This window comes from Myodes glareolus, chromosome 5 (genome assembly GCF_982192425.1).
Source record: "Myodes glareolus chromosome 5, mMyoGla1.1, whole genome shotgun sequence".
Lineage (NCBI taxonomy): Eukaryota > Metazoa > Chordata > Mammalia > Rodentia > Cricetidae > Myodes > Myodes glareolus.
Genome location: NC_142030.1, coordinates 113096472 through 113117972, shown reverse-complemented (window position 1 = coordinate 113117972; position 21501 = coordinate 113096472). Strand labels below are relative to the sequence as shown.

The following is a 21501-nucleotide window of genomic DNA, read 5'->3' as shown; positions in this document are numbered from 1 at the left end:
CCAAGCTGTCTCAGGCTTTATGTGGATGTAGCCATCCACGTTAGGCGCCATTCTGTAGTGAATAGGAGCGGCGATCCGTGTTCCTGCCCGGCTCCTGGCTAGTTTGCACCCGAAATAATTACACAGAAACTGTATTCTTTTAAATGCTGCCTGGCCCATTATCTCCAGCCTCTTACTGGCTAACTCTTACATCTTGACTTCAACCCATTTCTAATAATCTGTAAGTCACCACGAGGTGGTGGCTTACTGGGAAAGATTCAGTATGTCTGATCTGGCGACTGGCTGCATGGCGTCTGCTTCATTGCCTTCTTCCCAGCATTCTGTTCTGTCTACTCCACCCACCTATGTTCTGACCTATCAGGCCAAGCAGTTTCTTTATTAATTAACCAGTGAAAGCAACAGAAATGCAGAAGACCCACCTACATCAGCTGGCTATTTTTATCTATTTAATATTGTAACTTCTTGAGAGCACACATTGCAGTGGGAATAAACTTCTGAACTATTTTTTACTTTATTGCATATTAGGATTTTGGCGAAATATATTATTTTGAGAACAAAAAGAATATGTTGATGTATATAACATGAATGAATATAAAGTAAGCTATTTCTTCTATGTTTCTTATCTCTATCATAAAGTAATTTGTAATTAATTCTGCCTGCTTGTAAGTAAAGCAAGTATGATAGGGGCATGCTTGTAATCCTGGAACTCAGGATGTATAAGAGGATGGATAATTTGAGGTCATGAGTTCAATACTAGTGTGGACAATATAACAATTTTATCTCAAAACAGCAAAAATACTTTTGATTATTTCATATTTTATGACAACTTAAAAGATTTTTTCCCCCAATTTGTGTATTTCTCAAAATTCCTTTTCAGGTGCTAGTGGTGACCATGTTTATACATATAGTTATGATGCTCAAAAAGAGGATTTTGGTGCCCATGATGCCACAAAACTGGATACCTGGGTTTTTGATAAAGTTAAGGTACTTGCTGTTTTTCTTTGTTTTGAAAGAGGGTCTTGTTATGTAGCCCAGGCTGGCCTTAGTTGTGGGACTTCTTTCCTCAATGTCCTAAGTTCTGTTTTACATGTGAGTACACCTGGAGAGGTATTTGCTATTTAGTGGTTTATAACTAAATACGCACTTATGTAGGGTCTTGAAAATTCATTTCTGAGTGAGCTCATCTCAAGTTTAGTTTGCTGCCTGTCTTAACTGGAGCGTTTGGTGTTGTACCATGCTATTTTTTTTTTAAAGAAATTACATGTTATAAAATGACTAATAAAGTTATTTTTTTGAAATATCTCTCTAAAACTTAGTGTTTAGAGAGATAAACTCCAAGGTAAAATGAGCCCAACATTAGAATCCAGAAAAAATTTCTTTCCATTTCTTGTTTGATGAGTCATTGCAGGCAGCTCTTGACCTTCTGTTGACCTTGGAGCTTTGGTCTGGTCATAATGGGCCATGTGAGATGTGGAGCATCTTGAAAATGCCGTTACAAAAGAAGTAATTTTATAATAGCAAAAAATTAGATTTTTAAGAGAGTAGAGGCTGGACAGATGACTCAGCTCTTATAGACTCCCCAGGTTTGATCCCTAGCACTGTGAGTGTCTCACAACCACCTATAACTTCAGTTCCAGGGATCTGACAGCTCTTCTGACTCCTTGGGCACCTGTGTGAACTTGGTGGACATACATATAGTCACAAACACATAAAAAATCTGCACATAAGAGAAAATTCTGATAAACCTAAACAAATTAGTCGGCTAGCCTTTACTAATTGCTCGTGATCTTCTTTAAGCAGCAGAACTTGAAAAAGGCGTTTGAAGTGACTCCTGCTGAGACACAGGTTGAGCTCCTCTTGGTTAGTGTTTCGTAGCTCACACATCTTGTGTCTATGGTTCATGGAGAAAACTATAAAATTAACTCAAGGAGACTATAAATGGAAGCTTAAGATCTGTTTTATCCTTGAATAATTTCTCTTAATTATTACACTTATGCTTTTAAATACATTGTATTTTTTTAATTGAAAGTTAGCATCTTTTAAATTTATAAACATGTAAACAATGATGATACATGTTAACATAATCTGTTTATTCAAATAATTTTTTTGTTTTTATTTTTTGAGACAGATTTTTGTGTGTAACAGCCCTTGCTGTCATGAAACTACCTCTTGTAAACCAGACTGGCCTTGAACTCACAGACATTCTTCTGCGTCTGCCTCCCAAGTGCTGGGATTCAAGGCGTACACCACCACTGCCTGGCTTATTTAAAATAATTTTAAAGTACTCTCTTTGGGTGCACTTGCATACGTGCTTATGAATGTGAGTCAGGGTGAATTATTAATGTCTGAAAGGCTTATGAATGTAGATTATTATTGGGATGTAAATGTAATACGTTCTGAACTGTATTTAAGTGGTGTTTCTCCACCACAGGACAGCCAAAGCAGGTCCTAGCCATGGAACAGGAAGTAGCTAGGCATTCTCACAGCTAAGTAAGAGGCCATAGTTTAACTTAAAGGGCAGTGGGCGGGGTGATGAAAAATGACAATTTCCAAGTATACTTAAATATAATAAATGTCCTTGCACTCCTCCCACCATTGCTGTTTAACATTTGCCTCTTAACCAGATTGTTCTTCAGTTTTTAATTACAGTAGATCTGTGGTAAGAATAGTATGAAATTAAGCTCATTTTTCTATAATTGTTTTGCCTAATTGTATCAGAATAGCTCAAAGATTATTTGGACAGAAATGTCTGAATTGATAACAAAGATTTCATGTTATACCTTGATGACAAAATTAAACAATATAAAATGAATTAATTTATAGTTATTTATAAATTAACTACTTTTCACCTGATTTTTTACATTTAGGACTTCTTTGATGCTGCGAGGAACAACCAGTCTTTGTTCTCAAAAGTGAATGAGGAAAAGGTAGTATTTTTCTTACATTTATTAGGAATAGATACAAATGGACATGCTCACCGACCATCGTCAAGGTAATATTAGTGATGTGTTCAATTTCATCTTGTCGGGAATAGCTATCCCATTTGAAATTTTGATATGATATGAAATTTTCTTTGTAGTTATGACAACAGAACTAGTAGTCTATGTACCTGCTGTCCTGTGTAATGTTTTCAGCTGTATGATGTGTTGTTTTACAGTAGCCAGATCACGTATGCTTTGCCACACTGCACATTAGAATAAGTGAGATAGATCTTCACACAGTCGATATTCTTCATTTATCAAGGCAGAGAGAAATGTCTGAATTACCCACATTTGGGGGATATCTTCAGTGAATCTGAAAAGCATAAACATTTTATGAATTTTTATAACAGAAGATGTAATTCCTGGGTGTTTTTCAGTCCGCATTGTATCAAGCTAATGACTGCATGAGGTGTAGTTACTTCCTTAGTGCTCTTCTCAGCTTTGCAGACCATAAGAAAGAAGAAATCATTTGAATTTTTATTCTTTATTTTGAATTGGTTTTATGTTAACTATAATGTCTGATGGTTTAATTACCAGCATGAATATCTCATTTTCCCTAGTTTAACTTGATGTACTGTTTTCACTAGTGAAATATATTCATATTACACCAGCTTTGTTCAACTCTGTGGGAAGCTTTGAGTACAGTTCTCAGCACTGCAGTAGATTTAAGTCACAAATACTTTATAGTGTGGGAATATTCTATATTTTAAATTATTTTACTTCCCTGTTAAAGTCACCAAAACCGTTTATATGACATGGACTTAAAAGTCCATTATCCTGTTTAGGATTTTAAAAGTGTTTATTAAAATATATTTAATAATCAACATTTTCCTTTTAAAATGTCTATGAAAATTATTTGAGGATTTTTTAAATTCATTAAAGGGAAAAATTAGTCTTAACAGGAGCCTCTGATTTTAAAATAGTAAAGCATTTCTTCAGTTCTTGACTTAAATGTAATGAGTATGGGTTGGATAAATTTGATTCCTCTAAATTAATTTAACTTGTTCTTTTGTTTCTTTGTAAACAGGGAATATAAGGACAATATTAAAAACGTTGATGATGGAGTGAAGGAAATTGTGTCAATATTCAAGCATTTTTATGGTGATGATGGGAAAACAGCATATATCTTTACCTCTGACCATGGAATGACAGACTGGGGTTAGTCTGTGTTTCTGTGCTGCCTTAGTGAGAGTCGTGGCAGATATAGTTTACAAATATTATGTTCAGAAGACCCGATGTCTTGCAGTATGCAAAAATCCAGCACATAATTGTATGTTTAAAATAGTAAATAATCTCACCTCTATAAGGGATTCTCTTTTTTTCTATTTATAAAAAGAATATAGTCTCATTTACAAATGAGTAAGTAGAAAAAAATTCAAGTACTTTTAAATTTTCTTCACAGTTTTATATTAGAAAAGAAATTCTCCCTGGAATCCCTCCCATGTGGAGGCAAAGGGAGTAATGCTAGTTACAATGCATCGCTGCATTGCTGCATTGCTGCGGACAGCTGCAGACTACCTAGGACAGTGTGCTCCTGAGATTCCCAAGGCAAATGCAGTGTGTGCTCTGAATGATACGACATAAAGATGAGGTTTGAGTTCTTGAGCTGGTTCCATGTTATAAAGGACTGCCTTCTGCCATCCCATTTACAGTGAGGCTGGAAGAGAAGGATATAGCTGTGACCAAAGTGCAGGAGAGCAGCTTAAGAGGAAATATTGACTCACTGATTTAGAGGATTCGTTGTGCTTGCTTGGGTTGGGCAGAACGCCATGTTTCTAGGGTGTTTGGCAGAGGATTTTTTACCTTGTAGTAGATAGAAAGCTAAAATAAATAGGGACAAGGACAGGGTATTACCCTCAAAACATACCTCCAGTGACTCATAACTTAAGCTAGCCCCAATATCCTAATGTTTCTGCAGCTGCCCAAAGCAAGGTTTTAGTACGTGAACCTCTGAGGAACGTTTCATTTTCAAACCATGGTGAATCTATACGTGTTACTGTCCTTTTTAGAGGCCCTGAAACACTTGCTCCCAATTGGGGGATGACTCCCCTCAAAAATCTCTTCCCTATTCTCTTTTCCTGTGTGCCCCAGCTCCTTCTCTGTTGACCCCTGAACCTTGGTGTATATGTGCACACGTGATGTAGATGTCCCATTAAAGGCTGAACGTTCATTAGCCACCTGTTTTCATCACTTTGATCAGTTACATATTATTGCAATTATTGCTCCTCACTTTAGAAAGCAGCTTCTTTAGCTAAAGCTGAAACAGTCCTAATATATGGATGTCAGCATAGTTATTGAAAAGACAGTTTGAAAGTCACATTATATCTATTTAGCAAAGCAGCAGTAGTTCCTGAATTTGGGCCTCTGATTTCCCCAGCTTCACATGGATCAATTCTTTAAGACAAAACAGTTAGAGATTGTTTTGTGATTGTCGGTGATTATATACTCCTCTGACGACTCTTGACATCTCTGCTGCAGGTTCCCACGGTGCTGGTCATCCTTCAGAGACTTTAACTCCTTTAGTGACTTGGGGAGCCGGGATCAAAGTTCCTCAAAAAGTATCAACTCAGCAATTCGATGACGAGTTTTTAAAAGGTACTAATATTTGTTTGTGTAGTCACATGCCCATGTAGATAGCATTTAAAATACAACTAGAATTAAACTAAGTTGACATTTTCAAACAGTTTTTAACAATTATTTCAAATTGTTTTAAATTCCTCATTTTAATGATTCTGTCATTAATCATTGTTCTATGCAAATGCTCCAAATCCAGGAGTTGGTTAATTTGCTTTCTCTCCTTTTCTCTTTTTCACCAGAACCATTTCTTGAATATTTCCCAGTATACCACTGTTAGTGACTATTTTGGCCTTTCTAATTATCTAGGAATCAGAAATTTTAATCTTGTTTTATTATGCTAAAAATTTAATTAGAAATAAGAATAAAACAAGAAAGAAAGCACAGTTTCTTAGAGACAAATTATAAAATTAATTACAGTTTTCCAACTTAAGCGAAAAACATATTAAGAGATTGCAGTGTCATATATATATATATATATATATATATATATATATATCCTTTATATGAAAAGCTGGACCCAGGTGAAAATGGCACAGCATGTGTTCACGTACGTCATGGTACATTTTTCATTATGTTGTTTACATATTGTTAGTTCTAACAGAGAATACCAGTCTGCTAGCTTCTTTGGCCTCCAGGTGCCAGGCTTCTTGAGCCTCCATATTCAGGCCCAAGGAAAGGTGAGTGTGCTCCTTGTCCATTCTGCAGTCCCACTAAGCAGGGCAATCAGACGCCTTAGGGACTCCAGTCAAGCAGGAGCTCAGTTTACTACTGTGAGCGTCAGTTTATATAGCTTAAGTGACATGGTGTGATGTGGGGTACCTCCATCCAATGAAATGCAGCCAAACCTTCCCTTTGGCTGGAGGGACGTCTATCTAATTTTTGCTGTCTCATCCTCTCTCAAACTTGAGCCAGGCTTTTCTCTGTCCTCCAGGCCTCAAAGTACTCGAACCAGGCTTTATTCTGTCCTATAGGCCTTGAGGTACAAGCCCTGAGATAATTTTGGCCAAACCCCAGGCAAGGTCATAGGCCTACAGGGGAAGTATTTGAGAAAGGGCCAAAATACAGCAGTAGTATGTTATGCCCAAATCCGCCAAGTCCCCTAAAAGCCAACAAGGAGACCGAGTCCCTTATATAAAAGCAAACAACCTTTATTTTATGCAAGTTTTCAGACTCGGTCTCTTCACATGTCCAATGTATTTATAATCAGAGAGCCCCAAGCTTAGTTAGAGTTGGGTTTTTATAGTAGTAAAAGTGGGGGTGAGGGGTTTCTGAGGTTCAGGAACCCTGATTGGCTGACATTTGTCAAGGGGTGTTTTGGTGTGTGCTAGCAGGTGATCCTATCTACAGTGGTTGGGAATGTTTGGCATTTCCTTTGGATAGTCTGTTTTTGGGTGGTGCTCGGGTAATCTCAGGTTGTGCTTCCTCCTGCAACCAGGTATTGTTGCAGAGTAAACTGTTGTATGAGGAGCGGTGGCTCTTTGTTCCCTAGCTTACACCTGAAATAATCACACAGAAACTATATTCATTTAAACACTGTCTGGCTCATTAGTTCTAGCCTCTTATTGGCTAATTCTTACACCTTGATTCAACCCATTTCTAATAATCTGTATGTCACCACGAGGTCGTGGCTTACCAGGAAAGATTCAGTATGTCTGACCTGGCAGCTCCATGACGGCTCTTTCTCTCTCTGCACCCTTCTTCCCAGCATTCAGTTCTGTCTACTCCACGTACCTAAGTGGTGCCCTATCAAAAGGCCAAGGCAGTTCCTTTATTCAACCAATGAAAGCAACACATAGACAGAAGAACCTCCTATATCATATCCCCTTTTTCTGTTTAAACAAAAAGGAAGGCTTTAACTTTAACATAGTAAAATTGCATATAGCAAAATAGTTATCAAGGAAGAATTAGTTACAATATTTATATCTACTTTATCTTTTATCACAACTAAGGAAAACTATATGTATAAATTCTTCAACTCCATCAAAGACTCCAGAAGGAGATAATATTACTTAAGTAAACAGGAAGTGCATTATAAGCAACTTCCAAAACTCTAGAAATGGCAGAGACATCTCACTGCCTGTTCAGTCACCCAAAGTTCTTCTGTACTGTTGGGGCATCCATCTTCAGCCTACAGGCCCATAGTATTTAGCAGACATTTCCACGAAGCAGGAAATTTCAAAGGCAGTTCAGTCACTTTCTTCTGTGTCCTGTAGAACGTCTCACAGACTCTTTCATGAAACAGGAACCCCGAAGGATCATCTCACCTTTAGGCAAGTCTAGCAGCCATTTCTCTGCGGTTCTTCCTGTCCAGTTTATGCAACAGTCCAGGCAAGAGCAGTTTCTTGCCCAAATGGCTAACCAACTCCATAAGGAGCCTCTTTGATGCCCATCTTTCTCTTGAAGTAACTGGTGCTGCCAGGAGCAGATGTATGAAAAGCCCTAAATTATTAAAACATTTTAAATGCCATATTCTGTAGTCTTTGAAAGATATGAAGAATGCCTATCTAACTGAAATATATCTCTATATATCTAGAAAATCTAACTAACATGACTACAAGCTTGACTATTATCGATGATTATCCATTAACAACCTCTATTTCCTAATTATACATTTCATTTTTAAATGAACTACACAATCACAATACCTTAATCAAGAACAGAAATATACATACAAGATTGACTTTAAATTTATATCAATAAAACCAAATCTATACCAATGCAAATTATTCATATCTATATCATATCCCCTTTTAAATGTAAAAGAACATTTATAAATAATATTTGGGAATATGGGTGTAGTTTTTTCTTTCCAAACTGCTTTGTGCTATATAAGGGTGCTGTTAATTGGGTCTTTCATGGTATATCCTGTATGTTAGGTTCATCTCAGTCAGCAGTTGAGCGAATTAATTTTCTGAGGTTGTTTACGGCAACCTTTCAGGAGGACGTGGTCTATCGTACCATATTGGTCTAGAAGCAATCCACAGGGTCTCATCCTCTGTGAAAACAAAAGAAGAACCTCTTGGGCCTGTCTTAGACAGTAAGACTGGTTTGCTTAGTCCATACAATGAAATGTCTCTCTGTACTTAGCTCCTTACCATGAACTTTGTAGAGGATGACAGTATACCCTAATAGCATGGAAAGCAGATGTCTGACTGCATCGTGCATGCCATGGAAACTTCTGCCCAGTAGGAGATGAAACCTAGAAAACAAAGGAAGTTCTTGAGTTGGGTCCTTTTTATTACTGTGCTGAACACCATTGCTAACAGCGATGAGGGATGGACTTCACCGTAAGATCTGGTAGGCTGAACCTGCTAGAAGAGACAGTAGGGATTGTGCTTGAACTTTAGGCACAGGAAAGGACTGTCGGAACAGGAGCCCAGTAATGCAAGCACTAAGATGAACAGCTGATAGATTGGACCACAGGAAACTTATAAGCTTCTGGACAGAGAGTTAGTATCTAGATTATAAAATTTACTCAAAAACTTAACAACCACAAAACAAAAACAGTGATTGGGCATGAAACAGGAAGCTCTCAAAAGATGAAATACAAATGGCTGAGAAATAAATACCTTTTTAATATGCAAATCCTCAGCCACCAGGGAAATGCGAATCAAAATTGCTCTGAGATCCCACCTCAGCTCAGTCAGAAGTACTAAGCTCCAAGCACAAATGACAGCAAATGCTGGTGGGAGTCCAAACTGGTACAGCCACTGTGGAAGTCAATGAGTTTCCTCCAAAGCTGGGCTAGCTGCACCCTATGAAGGGGATTGTAATAGTAACTACTGTGTTAAAAGTTGGGGTTACAGGAGCATCATAGCTCCAGTTTTAAATGCTTTGCTAACTGCTGCCAACCCAGAAAAGGGAGGGTGGGTGTGTTGGCTGCCACAGTCAGAGGCACAGCTGGGGGAGTGGTGGCCTTGCTGGCAGTTGCCTTTAGGCTGGGACTTCCCTCTTTGTTTCCTTGGATGTTAGGAACATTATATTTCCAAATGAGCATGTTAAAATACTTAATAAATCATAGAAAATGCTAAGGATTTATTTTTTCAGTTTTTCTTTTTAAAAATACTTTAGCATTTCCCCCTCTGCCTCTGCCTTTCTCGGTCTTTTTTTTTTTTTTCCATACGTGGTTTAAGAAAGAGGTTTCCAATACTTAGCCTTTACATGGAGTGTCCCACACACCTGAAAATAAGACAAACAGTCCTTGTTAAAAATTTTAACATCGTGTTTTATATCTATGTCTTTCAGAATGGAGATTGGAAAACTGGAAGAGGCGAGACGTTGATCAGGTATCTATTTAAATTTAATTATGTTCTTTTTTATAAACATTTAGAGAAAAATAGACTGTTATAATAGTAGTAGTAGTAGCAGCAAAGATTTTCAACATATTTCTGTTAAGCAGACTACTTTTAGTGCAGGTGTTTTGACCTAACCTTCTTGTGCCAATTAAAACAAAGAAACAAAAACAAAATTCAGATGGGTCATTGAGCTGACCAAGTGGATAAAGTGCTTGAAACATGAGTCTGAGTTCAGTCCCCAGCACCTAAGATGGGCAGAAACGCACTGACTCTACAGGGTATCCTCTGATCTCTTTGCATGCTCCTCTCCCGACCTCCATCATACACATGGTAATAAGTAAAGAACGTTTAAACTCTCAGTTGAAAATAAGAAGACTCCAGGGGGCTCAGGTGAGCAAGAGTTCTTGTTAAGAAAGTAAGATCTGAGCCGGACAGTGGTGGCGCATACCTTCAATCCCAGCACTCGGGAGGCAGAGGCAGGTGGATCTCTGTGAGTTTGAGGTCAGCCTGGTCTACAAGAGCTAGTTCCAGGACAGGCCCCAAAGCTACAGAGAAACCCTGCCTTGAAAGACCTGAATATCAATCCCTGCGTGGCTTCTTGTGCCTGTAACCTTAGTGTTGGGATGTGAAGATCAGCAGAGCCCAGGAGCTTCCTGAACAGTCAGCCTGCTCAGCAGACAGCAAGTTTCTGGTTCAGTGAGAGACCCTATCTCAATTTGCAAGATGGAGATCAATAGCAGAAGACACTTGCAAATCCTTCTTTCACCCCACTATGCCTGCATGCATTCCTCCAGGTACATGTGTGTGCATCACACCTTCCACCTCAAAGGCTCCTTCCAGGTAACCTTTATAAGGGAGTTATTTTGTGTCTTGGCTGGTTTGTGTGTCAACTCAACACAAGCTAGAGTCATCAGAGGAAGGAGCCTCAGTTGAGGAAATGCCTCGATGAGATCCAGCTGTAAGGTATTTTCTCATTTAGTGATCAGTGGGGGAGGGCCCGGCCCACGGTGGGTGGCACCATCCCTAGGCAGATGGTCCTGGGTTCTTTATGAAGGTGGGCCGAGCAAGCCATGGGAAGCAAGCCAGTAAGCAGCTCCCCTGCATGGCCTCATTAAGGCTCGCCATCACTGGGATGTGATTATGAAAGAGGCAGGTAGCTCGCCTTCTAGGTCATGTGCAAGGTGACTTTTTTTTTTTTTTTAAGGAGGGTAAATCATGGTCTCGGGTTTCAGTTTCATGTTTATCCCTAGAAAACCTATTTCTAGGAGCTTAATAAAAACAAATTTTTCTTTTAGGATCAATACATGATACCCAAGAAAATAAATATATATATATATATATAAAACATTAAAATGCCAACTTACTAGCGTATAATTTAAAAAGTCAGTCAAAGGACCAGAAACTTCTTGAGAACCCTAATATAAAAACATCTTTTATTTGTAATAAAAGTAGGTCTTAGTCAGAAACTGAATGGAGAGTTTTACTTTCTGAATCCTCAGTCTATTGAGAAATATTCCTGGTGTACATTTAAGTTAGATAAGGTTCAGTAGTGGCCACTTGTGCCTGTGTGAAGGTGGATAGTTTTCAGGAAAAGCAAACAGCTGTGGCCTGGGCTGTTACTGTCGAGGTGAGACCCTGTGCTCTGAAAGCATTGTATGACCAAATGTGGAGTTAGAACTGTAAGATACTCTAGTTAAGGCCCACGTCCACAAGAGAGCATGGGATGTATATGTCTGGGAAACTCTGCTCAGCAAAGGTTTCCTGGGAAATTTAGGATTGAGCTGAGATTGAGGAATAGGCCAGAACAGCAGCAGGGCTTTCCAGGGAGAGGGCCAGCCTGCACAGCTCAGTGTAGGAGACTGTTAGAGAGGCTGGTGTTCAGAGTCACAGGGACCATAGGACGTCAGGCAGACACAGGCCCAGGTCTGGGGGAGCATGATGCACCTTGGGGACTTAATCCCCAAAGCTGGAGGAAGCTCTTGAAGAGTGTATGTGCGCTCACGTGCGTGCAAGAATCCCTCTGGCTTCAGGATGAGTAGATGAGATGAGTGAGAGAGACAAGACTTAGGGAAGGGTTTGAATGTCACCAGTATTCTGGGCGTGGCGTAAGTCTGGGAGCAGCCTTTACAAACTCTTAGATTAGATGAGGAGCGGAAGGTACTTAAAAAGGAGCCCCAGTGAGGAGAAGGAAGCAAACAGGTGTCGATGGGACCAGGAGGAGAATTTATCCCAGTGCCAGGAGAGCAGCAGCTGAAGCTGCCTTCATCGCAGTTGTTCTCATTTAATCGTGCCATCCCTTTGTAAGGGAGAAGCGGGTATTTGACTGGTGAGGACTGCCGAAGTCTTCAGAGCTAACAAGCCAGGATTTGAAGGTGTCTTTCCCAGCTTCTAAGTATTTTTACTACTTGACAACTTTTAAGGACTGCCAGAACACAGCCACTGAAATGTAGAAAAGTAGAATCTGTTCTCTCGCCCTTTGGCGAGATCACCTTGTCTCTGGGTGATCATGGTCCAAGCAGTCCCCGCAGTGCCACTGGGCTCTTCTCCCTTCCCTGGCTGGCCAGACTTCCTTCATGCTTGTGCACAGTCCTCCTGTAAAGACCACCACCCTTTCTGTTATGACCACCAAAGCGGTGCTCACTCAGTAACTTACACAAACTGTTCAAGTTCTTAGCCAATAGGACAAGTAGGTTTTGATTTTGTTTTGTATTGATGACCTTTAATGGTTACTTTTCAGATTTAGTTTTTCATAAGTTCAATCATTTCTAGAAAATGGCATTTAAAGACACTGATGTATATAAATGTATATAAATGATGTGTATAATGTATATAAATGTTTTGATTGTAATCAGTATGGTTGTAATCCAAATACAGTTGTATGTGGGGATGCAATTTGCTGGTTTCTACATGCAGACTTCTAGAATTGAACTGTTCCATTCTAGGCTGACATTGCACCGCTGATGGCGTCTCTTATTGGAGTTCCCTTTCCTCTTAATTCGGTGGTAAGGAATGACACTTATTACCAATACTCCTTATAAAAATAAAATTTACTTTTCATGTGTTTCTCTATAATCCGTAGTTGTATTTAAAAATATATTCCTTCCTGCTTATTTATATCTAAATAGGTAATATCTCATAATTGAGTATAAACTATATAACATGGAAGAAAGCTTTTAAATACTTTATTTCTTGAAAAACTACGTTTTTAGAAAAATCTTATAACAAGTGAAATATATATATATATGTGTATATATATGTATGTGTATATATATATATATATACAACTTTTTGATTAAGCAATAGAAACTGAGTCATTTTTAAAGGGAAAATTATTGAAAATATATTGATGGTTTGCTGGATTGCATAGATCATGTTTGGAAATCATCAGGAACCAAGAGGGCCTGGCATGGCTGTACTGCTCAAGGCACCAACCCTTGGGTAGAACAAAATTATACTTGTAGTTGCTGCTTTCTGACTCTCAAGAACCGAATCTAGATTGTCTGGCTGGTCCACGGAGGAGGCCAGGGCTCTGATTACTGTTGACCATATTACATCCAGTGGAGAAGACCCTCAGCAGGAAGTAGTAATGTTGCTAAGAATCGGTGTGAATGGTGAAAACCAAAACATAAACTAAGAAATACTCCTCACAGCCAGCCATACTTACTTGGTTTTCAACGTTAAATTTATGTTAAAATGGAATAAGTCAGAACTGTAAGTGATAAGCTCTTGACTGCCATAAGCGTATGTGAGTGAGTGAGTGCATGGTAGGGAACAGACTATCTGTATGTTTTTATATGTGTCCTGTTTACATCCTTATATCCAAAATATTGTAGCTGTGACCATTACAGTGATTATTCTTTGTGTATAACATACTCAATTCACTGAGCATATAGCAGTATGCCCAACATAGATTATTTAGTCAACTTTTCATTGCTATAAAAAATTTCCTAGATAATCAGCTTAATTGGAAAAAACAATTTAATTTTGGTTCACAGCATTAAAGGTTTCAATCTGCGGTGACATTGTGCAGGAGTATGTGGTAGACCAAAACCAAAACTGCTTGCCTTGTGACAAAGATGTAAAAAAATCCAAGATACTTTAAGAGGGTGTGTCCCTAGTGACCCAATGGCCACCCCAAAGTTTCTGTCACTTCTCATTAGGTCTCACCTCTTCATGGGTCTGTCATCTTCCTGTAGCACCAGGCTCCTTAGGGAGCATTTGGAGTACAAGTCATAGCAGTAGTCTGCCAATGTTAGATTTGAGTTGACTTTAACCAATCTCATCTGTTTATTTAATTCATTATTTTTGAATGTGAGAAATTTTCTTCAGTTATATTTTTAAATATTTTGTCATTTAATTCAGAAATTTATATGTGTCTTTTTTGTTTCTTTTTAAATTATTTTGGTTGCGTGTGTGAGCATGTGTTGTGTGTATGCTTGCCCTGTCTGTGTTCACTTGTTCAGGTATGTAAGCTACTCAACACAGGTGCTGGAAACTGAGTCTTCGTCCAGTGAAGGAGTAGCAAATGCCCCTAACCACTATCGTCATGCACTCGTTTTTGTTGGTGTTTTTTTTTTTATTTTAATGCTTTGCATGTGTGGGTTAGTACTTGCTTGGGTATTGTTTTACCACATTAGGTCTTGGTGCTCTCAGAAAGCAGAAGAGGGTGTCAGAGTTCCTGAAACTGGAATTAAAAGTGATCACAAGCCATGATGAGCCACCATGTGGGTGATGGGAATAGAGCTCGCAGGTGCGCAGGTCCTTTGGAAGAGCAGCCGGTGCTCTAACCACTGCCCACTGAGCATCTCTCCAGCCCACAGCAAGTGCTCTCAATTTCTGCGGCATCTAACTTTTGTTTTTCTATTGAAACAGAATCTCTCTCCCGCTCAGGCTGGCCAGGAACTTGCCATCAGCACCTTGGCCTCCAAAGTGCTGCGTTTACAGGCTGTACTTGTTTTACAGTCAGAACACAGTCTTTATCAGTACTTGTTATGTTTTATTTTGTAGGGGACACTTCCTGTGGATTATCTTAACAACACTGGTCTCTTCAAAGCAGAGAGCATGCTTACCAATGCAGTACAGATTCTTGAACAGTTCAAGGTGAAAACAATAAACAAATGAACTATACTATAAATTCTAAAATATTTATAGTAAAATATTTGATTTTATATTTTAATTAATAATTTTCTATAACTTAGGTTCTTGGTTTTTGGATATTTGCCTGTGTCATAAGTGAGTGAAAAAAGGAAAAAGGAAAGGAAGGCCATGACTGCTCCTAGGTCTGGTGGAGGAGGAGGTTTATTGTAGATGTGTGGGAGAGTATATCCAGAGGCATCTAGGAGAGTCCAGAGTAGACGTGACCCTTAGCCTTGTGGTGGGGGGGGAGGAAGAGAAAGGAACCAGGTGCCACAGCCAAGAGGGCAAAGGTACCAAAGGGGCAGGTAACCAGAATGTCTGGATTACATAGGGGAGAGCCTCTGGGAGAAGGGCAGCCCAGCCCCTGGGCTGGAGAGTTCAACTTAGAGGGTGGAGTATACGAGCCATGCCCTATAACTGGTAAGAACTCAGGGATGCTAGGAGAACCTGGAGGCATGGTCTACTTAAATATGTTAAATAGGCACCTCCGCCATTGTCCTGGGTTTGAAACCTAACAATGAAGTTTTTATTTCTAAAGTACAGGTTTCATGGGTGAGTTAGAGGGCATAGAATTGCCTTTGAGTGTCATATTAGATTGTCATATATCCTTGTAAAGACTACAAGTCCAGGCCTCATTTATTGGAATATGCCCAAAAGAAGTAGACTAGAGATCCAAAGTTACATTAGAGACGATTCTCTAATGTAACTTTGCCTTACTTCGTTCTCAAACAGTCAAGGAAAAGTCATTGTAATTACATTTTTGCAAGATTGATGTACTTAATTCTCAGCTTACTGAGATACTAAAGTATTATTTAATTTTTATGTAAATATTTATGAAACTATAATATAATAACACAAAATCCCACTTATTTCCAAAGAAATTAATCATCCCTGAAGGGCCATTTTGATTGATATTTATATTTCAGAATGAAATTCATTATTTTTTCCCATTTATAATATATTATTTTCATGCTTGGTTCCCAGGTGAAGATGACTCAGAAAAAAGAAGTTACTTTGCCATTTTTGTTTACACCATTTAAGTAAGTCTTAAATACGTTTTTATTAGCTCGAAGGAAAAAGATTTCACTTGAGTTTGATGCCAATGAGCTAGATTAATTTATGTATAAAAATTGTCTTTTTGTGTGTAGTAAACTATGCCAAACTGAAGTCTTCTACTGTTACTTTTGCTAACATTGAGCCAAATGTTGTATACCTCTGAGTGGCTGAGGAGGAGATGGAGACCTGAGCACTGTCGTGGTTTTGTAGAAAGATGACCTGCTTACTCCACCTTCCTTCTGAAGATGTCAGCTTTTTAGTTAGACTTGGGGCCTTCCATGTCAGATCTGGACGGTTCTGTAGATTTTGGAGCCAGGACTGTGAGGATGGTGACAGGGAGAGTGAAGAGTGACCGGGAAAGGCCAGATGTTGTGTGTGGAAGACCACTGGCTTCCACAAGTGCTGTGATGGGCCCCAGATTTCTTCGTCCCAGATCTCAGAGAAGGTGTATTTTTTCTGAACAAAGAAAGAGCAGATTGGAATACTACACCTTACTCTATGTAACTGACTGTATGTGTGGGCTCAGTCAGTTTTCTCGGTCTCTTGGAGGTTCTTATTCAGAAGTATTTTCCTTCTGGTAAAAAACAAATTGAGATTATAGGAGTTTTAGGAATTTATTAAATTATTTTATATTGGACTCGTCATCCTCATTGCCCCATTGGAATTACTTTTGGCAGCCTATATTATATAGATGTGGTCGTCATAAATCAGAAAGGTGTAAATAATGTGTGTGTGTGTGTGTGTGTGTGTGTGTAACTATATATGTATGTGTATAGATTCCTATATATGCATATGGTCTGGAGGATTGAGTTGTCGTTTTATTTTCAGGAGACGTGCCTCTAGCAAGTGAGTGGCAGGCAGGTCTGCAGCTAGTGGTCACCTTTGTTCCCAGTTAGTGAGCAGGGGCTAGGCTGGCTCCCAGAGGACACAGACATAGCCATGGCTGTTACCATGTATAGCAACCTGGGTGTATTTGAGTGTTTGTACTTATGTATAGTGTGTATCTCTTTTTCACTTATTGACTGAACACTGTATTTGTTAGTTTTAATTGTTATCTTGAAACAATCTACAATCATCTGGATATAAACTCTTAATGAGTATTAGCTGGGTCTGGCTGACCAGTAGACATTTCTGTGGGGTATTAAGGTGATTATTTTAGTTAGAATAGGTATGTTCACTCACTGTGGGTGGCACCGTTCCTTAGGCTGGTGATTCTGAAGCTTGGACCTGCCTCTCTAGAAGGGAGGTCAAGAACAGAGTGTTCTTCAAGGGTATGAGTGTACTTTTGCCTTCTTCCACTTGGCTTAGTGTCTAATGCTGAGTTTGATGTTCAACTCCTGCCTGAATGTTGCTATTTATATTTAGAGACATTATTTGGTATATCATGTGGGGCTTGGCCCAATCAGTGTCTCATCTGCTTGGATCAACATGAAGAGAACTGTCTCCAAACCTGTCTAGCTAAAATTCAATTACTTGAAGTCTTAAATATCACCAGCAAAACCAAATATGATAAAATGTAAGGTGATTCTTGAGGATACATATTTCAAGGAATAGAACCTCAAAGTGTTAAAAATTTCAGAAATGTTTAAGAAACTGTTACATTCATAAAATTAATGCTCACTTTACAAATATTTGAAAAAACTAGGACAGGATGTGTTAAAAGAAAGAAGGAGAGCCTGCAGAGATGGCTCAGCAGTTGAGAATGCTTTCAGCTCCCGCAGAGGACGGACCTGCATTGTGTCCCCAGCACCCATGTCAGACAACTTGCAACTGCCTGTAACTCCAGTTTCAGAGCATCCAATACACGTTTCTGCTTGCCATGGACACTTGCACACATATGGTACATGTGCAGGCACACATACATTTGTGTACGCATGTGCATGCACACACACGCATACACATGTGTGCGCATGCACACACACACGGACATGTACACACAAACATGCACACACATACAAAATTAATACATATTTTTTAAAAGATGAAAAATGCAACTAGAACTTTCAAGATGAGTTGAAGAAGAGGCAGACCGTTTTTCCTGAGTCGAGCTCCAGTGAAGGAAATGAATGTAAAGGGGTAGAGTGAGGGAAAGCTGGAAGAGATTAACAGGATGGTATACAGAAAAACTTACCCTTCTTCTGTCCCCGTGACAAAACAGCACCTCAGGTAGGCATGATTTTCAACAGTTGCTGAGAGTGTGAGAAAAATGATTCTACATTGTCACATGAATCAAAACTTGATGGATAGATGAGAAAAATCTAATCCTAGTGTCAGGGACCAGCCTCAACAAAAATACTTCTTGCCAGGGTAGGGGCATTGGGATCTAGAAATATTAATAAAGAATACAGAGACAGAAAAATAATAAGAGAGCCAAACATACAGACTTGTGCCAGGAGGGAGTCCAGTGAACACTGACATCGCCCACATTTAATTTCCAATTGCTTAAAAACCCCTGACCCCAAAAGGTAGGAGCAAGACAAAAGACCTCATTAACATGATACAAGGAAATGAACGTGGGCTATGGCCATAGTTAAACATTCTGTTGTTAGAACTAAACAAGACCAAAACATTTTGTAGGCCAACCACTCCCTAGGTGGAATTCAATGCTATCTCCTTCAAGGAACTGGACTCTTAGTCAGATCCTTAGACTTTTGTTTGAGGTAGAAACTTACCTACTCCTCTATTCCTGAAGCACAAGGTCTGACTATTAGCTACACCTGTTGACAATAACCTTGAAAGAGCAGAACACAATAACCTTGAAGGAATAGAGGTAACTTCCAACTCTCTCATCTTTGGTCAACTTGGAAATAGGCTTATATTTTTGGGCCTCCAAATCATAGCACAAAACTTTGCTAGTCAATGAACAGCATTTAAATGTTAGTCATACAATGTAAATACTGGTTTTCAGTTTTTACAGTCAACCGTTAGGCAAAACAGGGGAGAATTAATATAATTACTGAATAAGATATAAATATCACCACCGAAATTACTAGGCGCAGGTGAGAAGGAAACACGGAACACGCAACAAACCTACTTAGATGTTTATTAGAGGGGGTGTGCACAGGCCTGGGAAAGTCAGTGTGCAGAGAGAGGGCTGAAGATGGCGCGTTCAGCTTTTAAGGGCTGCCTAGTTCATGCGCACAGGGGAATGGCAAGGCCATGTCATACACAGATGACGGAGCCCACGCATGCGTGCAAGGGCTCCCACAGCTGCATCATATGTAGATGATGTGACCATGCTGCACGTGGGTCACGTGGGGTCCTTTAAGATTCCTGGGGCCATTAGGCACTTTTGCCTGGGGGCTTGTCCACACATGCGTGGCCCTGGAACCCAGAAGTGTCAGCCATGTTGTGTGTCTGAATCATTACAACCACCCTTGACAATATACCAGTACAGTTAACAGTTGCAAGACAGAGGGGAAAGGAAGCCTAAAATGTGATGGTCATACTGACCTCATAACTATTAGGTTGAGGATTCTGTTTACTGAATGAATAAGATAGAGATTTAGATCCTAGATTACGGCAGCACCATCATGACTCACAAAGGAAGCATGAGCAGTGAGGTGAGCAGGCTGCGGGGAGAGGAGGTCTAGAGGCAGCGGCAGTGTTAATGCACATGGAGAAAACGACTAGAATAGTTTAAAGCAAACAGGTCTCTCTGGTGAGCTGAGAATGGTGTTTTCTCATCATTATGCAGTTTTGTTTGCTTTACTTTTCTTGTTTAAAAACTTTTTGTACGGTATATTTTGATCCTACTCTTTCCCCTCCCCCAACTCCTCTCAGATTCTCCACACTTCCTTACCCACCCAACTTCACATTCTTTCTTTCTCTCTTAAAAAACAAACAACAAACCAACAACCCTCTCCCCTGCCACTGTCTTAGTTAGAATTTTCATTGTTGTGAAGAGACACAATAATCCCAGCAACTCTTATGAAGGAAAACATCTAATTGGGGCTGGCTTACAGTTTCAGAGGTTTAGTCCATTACTGTCATGGCTGTATATAGTCAGACATGGTATTGGAAAAGGAGCTGAGTCTTCCATATCTTGATCTGCAGGTAGCAAAAGTGACTGTGTGCCACACTGGGCTTAGCTTGAGCAGAGAAGATCTGTAAGTCCTCCCTCACAATGACACATTTTCTCCAAAAAGGCCACACCTCCTAATAGTGCCACTTCCTATGGGCCAAACATTTAAACACATGAGTCTATGGGCGCCATCATCCCCCCCAAAAAATTCAAAATAAACAAAAACCTCCAACAAGACAAAAAAAGCACACAAAGTTATTAAGTGGTATTTTATTTTATTTTTTTTGTTTTTAAAAATTACATACTGAAGGTCACGAGTTTGAAACCATCTGAGCAGCAGCATACTGAAGTTGCCATCTAAAGAAAGAAATTTGAAAAATAGACTTTGTAATCTTTGATAAAGCAAGTAGAATATGTGTCAGGATAAAGGATGCCATTTAGAATAAAAGTAAAACATAATATAATGGAAAATATGTATTGTGAAAAAAACTACAAAATTTACTTTAGGTGATAATAAAATATAAATAAATATTGAGTGGTATTATTAAATATCATAAAAATAATTAACACTAAAATTTACTAACTAAAGAATAATAATTTTTATGTGGTTCAAGATGTTTCTCAAATTTTATAGAGAGAGATTTACAAGAATCACTTAACTAATGCTGAGAAAGAACAAGATGAAGAGATTTTCTTTGCTAGAGAGCATATACATTCTAAAGTTATGAGGCAGCATTGGTAGAAATATAACATGTAATTATGCAAACTGACTTGGCAGTACAAATACATAAAGAGATTGATACCTGTGTCATAATTGGTTTTGATTGCAGATGACATTTAAGTTCAGGTGGGAGAAGACTTATACATAGCACATTTTCTTTGTACTGGATAAAATATGGCCAGGTCCTCTACCTTAAGCCAGTCATACATTAAATTCCACATTGGTTGAAAATGAAATATAATGGTTCTTAAAAAGCAAAAATGTGACTCCCATAAATAAAACAAAATATGTCATAAGAAAAAGACAACTTGAATATATCAGCATTAAATGTTGCATTAGATAAAATAGACCATATAGATTAACTCATTCTCAGATTTGTAGAAACTATTTACAGACTATGTAGCAAGCACTGTGGTTTCTGGTCTATGGGGAATTGTGTAATCAGGTCAGGGAAATAATGCAGGCGATGGAGTGCTTCCTGTTTAAGGCTGAGGAACTGAGTTTATTTTCCAGAACCTATGTTAAAAAATAGAAAAGGTAAAGAGGCAAGTTGTGGTGCTGGGTGGGTGTTTGCACTTTTAGCACTGTGGAGTTGGATTCCTGGAGCCTGCTGGCCAGAAGTCCTTCAGTTCTTCTAGTGAGAGACCTTATCTCCAAAAAAAATGGATGCCATCCCAAGATTGACCTCTGCCCCTCATGCCCCCATGTACA

At 39.0% G+C, this 21501-nt stretch overlaps 1 protein-coding gene across 5 annotated transcripts in view; it reads left to right on the top strand.

The window, feature by feature from the left end:
- Pign (phosphatidylinositol glycan anchor biosynthesis class N) overlaps positions 1–21501 on the top strand; it is a 148145-nt gene that overhangs the window by 14676 nt on the left and 111968 nt on the right. For 4 of the 5 annotated variants that reach the window (XM_085688424.2, XM_085688423.2, XM_048443859.3 and 1 more), the window contains 8 exons: positions 878–984; positions 2868–2992; positions 4009–4139; positions 5460–5576; positions 9804–9844; positions 12796–12855; positions 14861–14953; positions 15974–16029. In XM_085688424.2, the coding sequence (XP_085544550.2) occupies positions 878–984; positions 2868–2992; positions 4009–4139; positions 5460–5576; positions 9804–9844; positions 12796–12855; positions 14861–14953; positions 15974–16029 (730 nt within the window). The remainder of the gene's footprint in view (positions 1–877; positions 985–2867; positions 2993–4008; positions 4140–5459; positions 5577–9803; positions 9845–12795; positions 12856–14860; positions 14954–15973; positions 16030–21501) is intronic. The other variant, XM_048443860.3, reaches the window with a different exon arrangement.